Source organism: Tupaia chinensis, unplaced genomic scaffold, assembly GCF_000334495.1.
Source record: "Tupaia chinensis unplaced genomic scaffold, TupChi_1.0 Scaffold000352_1, whole genome shotgun sequence".
Taxonomy (NCBI): domain Eukaryota; kingdom Metazoa; phylum Chordata; class Mammalia; order Scandentia; family Tupaiidae; genus Tupaia; species Tupaia belangeri.
In genome coordinates this window covers 159,963-164,592 of record NW_006159846.1, presented here as the reverse complement: position 1 = coordinate 164,592, position 4,630 = coordinate 159,963, and the positions used below count along the sequence as shown (strand labels likewise).

Below are 4,630 nucleotides of genomic sequence, written 5' to 3'. Positions count from 1 at the left end.
GTGTGACTATGAGATTTTGCAGTAGTTCAGAAATATTAGGTTCTACTCTGAATATTGCAAGGACATGTAAGAATTTAAACCCAAAGAGCAAGTTGGGCATGATTTGATAGAAAATTACTAAGTGGTAACATTAGAGGTAATGGAGATCTTGGCCAAATTCACTTGTGTGAATTATATACAAGTGTGCAGATAGGACTGCACAATTCTCTGAAGTCTGATTAAAGTTTTATCAAGGGACAAGCCAGTGACTCAGTGGTTAAGGAGCTCTACTCCCACACAGTTGAGGTTAGAGGTGTGGAACTAGCAGCTTGAAACTTACACAGTGATGGGTTTCAGTCTGAATTTAGCCCAGGAACAGGGAGTCATAAATTCCTCTGACATTTGTAATGGGGACACAGTGAACATTTACCAGACACAGAAACTGAGACCACAGTAACTCAATTATGCAGAGTCCATCCCCTATGTACCTAGAGTGGAGTTGAACTCCTTATTCAGCATGGAGGTTAAGGCAGCTGAGGTGGAAGTTTTCCTGCCTATTCAATCATCCCAAGTGCAAAATAAAAAAGAAGGGATTGTGCAATGATCATTCTCCAGAGGGTGATTTCTCACTTTTTTTTCTACCTCCTTCTCTCTCTGTTTCTCTATGGTGAGTGCACACATCCTATAACAACAGAAAACGTAACAGTAAAATATAACAACTCAGAAAAAAACAGAGTTCTGACTGCATGAAAATACTTCATTTACCATCCTTTATTAACAAATCAGGGAACCAGCAGATGGCACAGCAGTTATGTAGCTGGACTCCCATGTGACTGACTAATTTTGGTGTGGCCCTCCCCCCTCCACAGGGTGATTTCTCACTTTCCCTCTCACTTTATGTCAATCTCTTTTTCTGGCAAATTAATGTGCATTTAGGCAAAAAACTCTCAATTTTTTTTTAAAAAAAGAAGAAAACTTCTGAATGTTTAAATCAAAGTCTGCTGTTTCTCTCATGGCTGAGTATGTGGTTTGAAAATAAAGTGGCCTGAAATACAAGCCAGGCAGATGTGTGTCTGCATGTTAATCATCCCAAATGCAGAATAAAAGAAAAAAAGACTTGTGGCATGACAGTTTTCCAGGGGGGTTATTACTCACTTTCTTTTTCTCTGTCTATCTCTCTTTGTTTTTCTCTGGTGAGTGCACATACTGTAAACCAAAAAAGAAACAAATGCCAGGAGAACAAATGCTGAAAAATTAGAGTTCTGATTGCATAAAAATCTCTAGTCTCACATGCTTTATTAACAAATCTGGGGACAATCAGATGTCACTGGTCTCCCACATAACCAACTGCTCTTCGAGTTCTGGACCTGGTGGCTTGAAAATCACACCTGGACATGTGTGCATGCATTCCCAGGACCCCAGGAAGAGAAGAGAGAATAGGGGATTTCCAGATTGGCTATGCCCTTTAGGAATAATTTTGCAGTTTCCCTCTCACTGTGTTACCCTCTCTTTCTTCAGCAAGATAATACACCCTAAGGCAAAACTTCTCAAAAAAAAAAAAAGAAATTTGTTTATTATTAATGTTAAAGTCAAAATTTAAGAGATTAAGACCGGAATAATTCCAGAGAATCGAGACGGAATTAAAGATATAGCGTAACAATAATTCAGTAAGAAAGAAAATTGTGCAATTTTTAAAGTCTAAAAAAATAGTTTTAAATAATATTCATTTAAAAGATAAGAACTTCCAAGTGGAAAATGAACAATTAAAAGAACAATTAACTGCAGAGAAAAATGTTTTTACAAATTGGTAGAAACACTTGATGTAGTCAGTAAGTCAATAGAAGATCTGAATTAAATATATAATTTTCAACAAAAACATACCTAATACTTTTTTCAAACAGTTGATATAGAAGTGTATAAAACTATAGAAAAAGGCTCCAAAAAGTGCCTGAAATGTGCCAAATAATTGAAAAACTGGCACGCCAGATGCTATTTTTTAAATTATTTATTTAATGTTATTTGTTACTATTTTGTTTTGAATTTACTATAGGGCACCTATGAGAGAGAGAGAGAGAGAGAAATTCCAGGGCCAGGACTTGAACTGTGGTCGGCTTATTCGAAAGTCTAGTGCCTTAACCATGATGCCAATTGCTAGCCCCACCAGATGCTATATAAAAGTTCCAGAGCATAGGGAAAGTAAGAAATGCTTCAACTGTGGTTTCTGGACATACATAGAAACAAGATGACATGTGGGATACATTTGAGAAGCGTTATGAAGGTGAGTGTAATCATGAGGAATGTAATTCATAATTGAGTACTAGTATTTCCAACAGTGCCAAGGGAGTATGATACTAATGTTATCATCACAGAAAATATAAAATATTTCAAGTGATATATGTATATTAAGTACCATAGTCCAATTGTTCCATGTTATATTTAAAAATCCTAAAACTACATTGTATTTTATATATATACATATTGTAACTTGCCTATATATAAATTTTTAAATGTATAAAAATGGTGAATGTGTACACTCTTTATTCACAGCCTGTAAACCAGTTGTCTTCTCTATACATTAATGATCTGTCTTTAAAATCACCTCTGTTCAGGTGACAGAGTCATCATCCAGCTAAACAAAACCTCGTCTCCCTCACAAGGACATGGAAACCTCTTTTCATTGATTGCACACAATGTGATTAAGTAGAGAGAAAAACATTTCAAGGTTTTCTAGAGCCCTGTGAATACTACTCACACCAGCTCCATGTACCAGTGCAGGAGAATCTCAGAATGGCAGCCTAGACCGAAACCTGTATGTCATGCGGCTTGGCTGAAGAATTTACCCTGAATTACATAAATTTATTTTATTTCCTAACACTGCCTCCTCTGTTTAGGTACCAATGGAACAACTACCAATATGTACTGGCCTTTCTCTTTGCCATTGAGGAGATCAATAAGAGCCCCCATTTGCTCCCTAACCTTTCCCTGGTTTATGATCTCTACAACGCAATTACCAGTGACAAAAGAACTTTAGAAAATGTTCTGTTTTTGCTCTCTGGAGAGAATCAGACTGTGTCAAACTACAATGCCAGACACAGAAACAACCTGTTGCTATCATTGCAGGAAACATGCCAAAATTTTCAGCCCAAGTTGGAACCTTTTTGGAACTCTCTAAAAGCCCACAGGTAAGTGGGTTGCCAAGGTGGGGAATGAGAGTTGGATAGCTTTTAATTCCATCTTCTCACATACGAGCAAAGAAAATGTGAAAGCTGGGTTTACATATCCCTTACAATCCTCACAACTTCTCTTGGTTGTTTGTGCACAATTTTCTGAAACACAGAACAAAAACACAGGTAATTTCCTGAGTCATGGGATTATTAACAGTACAAAGATGATAGAGAAAGAAAAAGAGTAGGGTGGGCCAGATTCAGCTGTGTGGCTGAATCCCACATGGTTGACTGCATGTTTCAAATATTGATCCCCTGGTACATCCCAAATCCCAGCATTGGGAAATTTAGGAAAAGAAATCTTAGTATGCCCGTTCCCTATGAGGGGTTATTTCTTCCTTTCTTCTGTCTCTCTGTGGCAGGCACACATGATACAATTTGCCCTCAAACAAATTAAAAATAACAAGAGAAGTGGAATCCAAGGTTTTTTTACCCAAAATTCCTGGCCATCTCCATTACATTCAATTCCCACTGATGATAACATTGATATCCAATTTAAAGATGTCTCCTAAAAAGTACAAACTGAGTAAACATTTACCTTACCATAGAGAGGAAAATATCAGGGGATATTTATCAGACAATTTGATACAAAGGTCTAAAAACTTTTGCATTCATTACAACATTGAACAAAGAAAGGACATTCCAGCACTGGAGTTCCTTCAAGCCGGCTATGGCTTAGTTACAGTAGCTGAGGTTTATCAGCTCCCTCTGCCCTTCCTCACACCCATGCAGATGGATCTCTTAAAAGCACTTCCAGTTACTCTCAACATAACACCTCTCCACCTCAGAGATTCTTCCAGGGACACTGTCTAATAAAAGTTTCAGGAGACATTACTGGCAAACACATTAGCTTAAGGAGAATCATGCTCTTGAAAAGTTACATTTTAAAAATGTCAGAGAGGCTAAGTTGTGTTTTAAGATGATATAGGTTATTCTGTGGTGATAAAACACAATATCAAAAAAATCAATGCAATATCTTTTCTCAGAGTTGACATTTTTAACCTTGGCTGCTAGGAAAGGAAGCCTCTGATCCTTATGTCACATGAACTCAAGATAGCAGAGTCACCATCTTGTTGCATCATTTTTATAAATTTATGCATCACTCAGTTTCTACAGTAGCTAATAAAACAAGTATCGAACCATATACTTTTTCTTTTATGCTTTGGTATAGAAATGATGCTATTATTTGAACTAGTCACATATCCCTTATTGAAAGAAATTGGCCTGAAAAACAGTCTTCTAGAGGACAAGCAGTTAGCATAATGGCTATGTTGCTGGACTCCCACATAGTCGACTGTGGTTCACATCCTGGACCCAGTGGCTTAAAACTCACACCGGGTGTGTATGTGTGCGTGCCCAAGGTCCTGAGAGGAGAATGGAGGAGAAGGGATTGTGGCATGGCCATCCCACCTGGGGGGTGATTTCTC

General features: G+C 37.6%; 1 protein-coding gene across 1 annotated transcript in view; it reads left to right on the top strand.

Annotated features, from left to right (window-relative positions):
• LOC102496004 (vomeronasal type-2 receptor 116-like) overlaps positions 1-4,630 on the top strand; it is a 23,984-nt gene that overhangs the window by 1,195 nt on the left and 18,159 nt on the right. Inside the window, 1 exon segment of the mRNA XM_014589319.1 lies at positions 2,871-2,992. Coding sequence (XP_014444805.1) covers positions 2,871-2,992 — 122 coding nt within the window.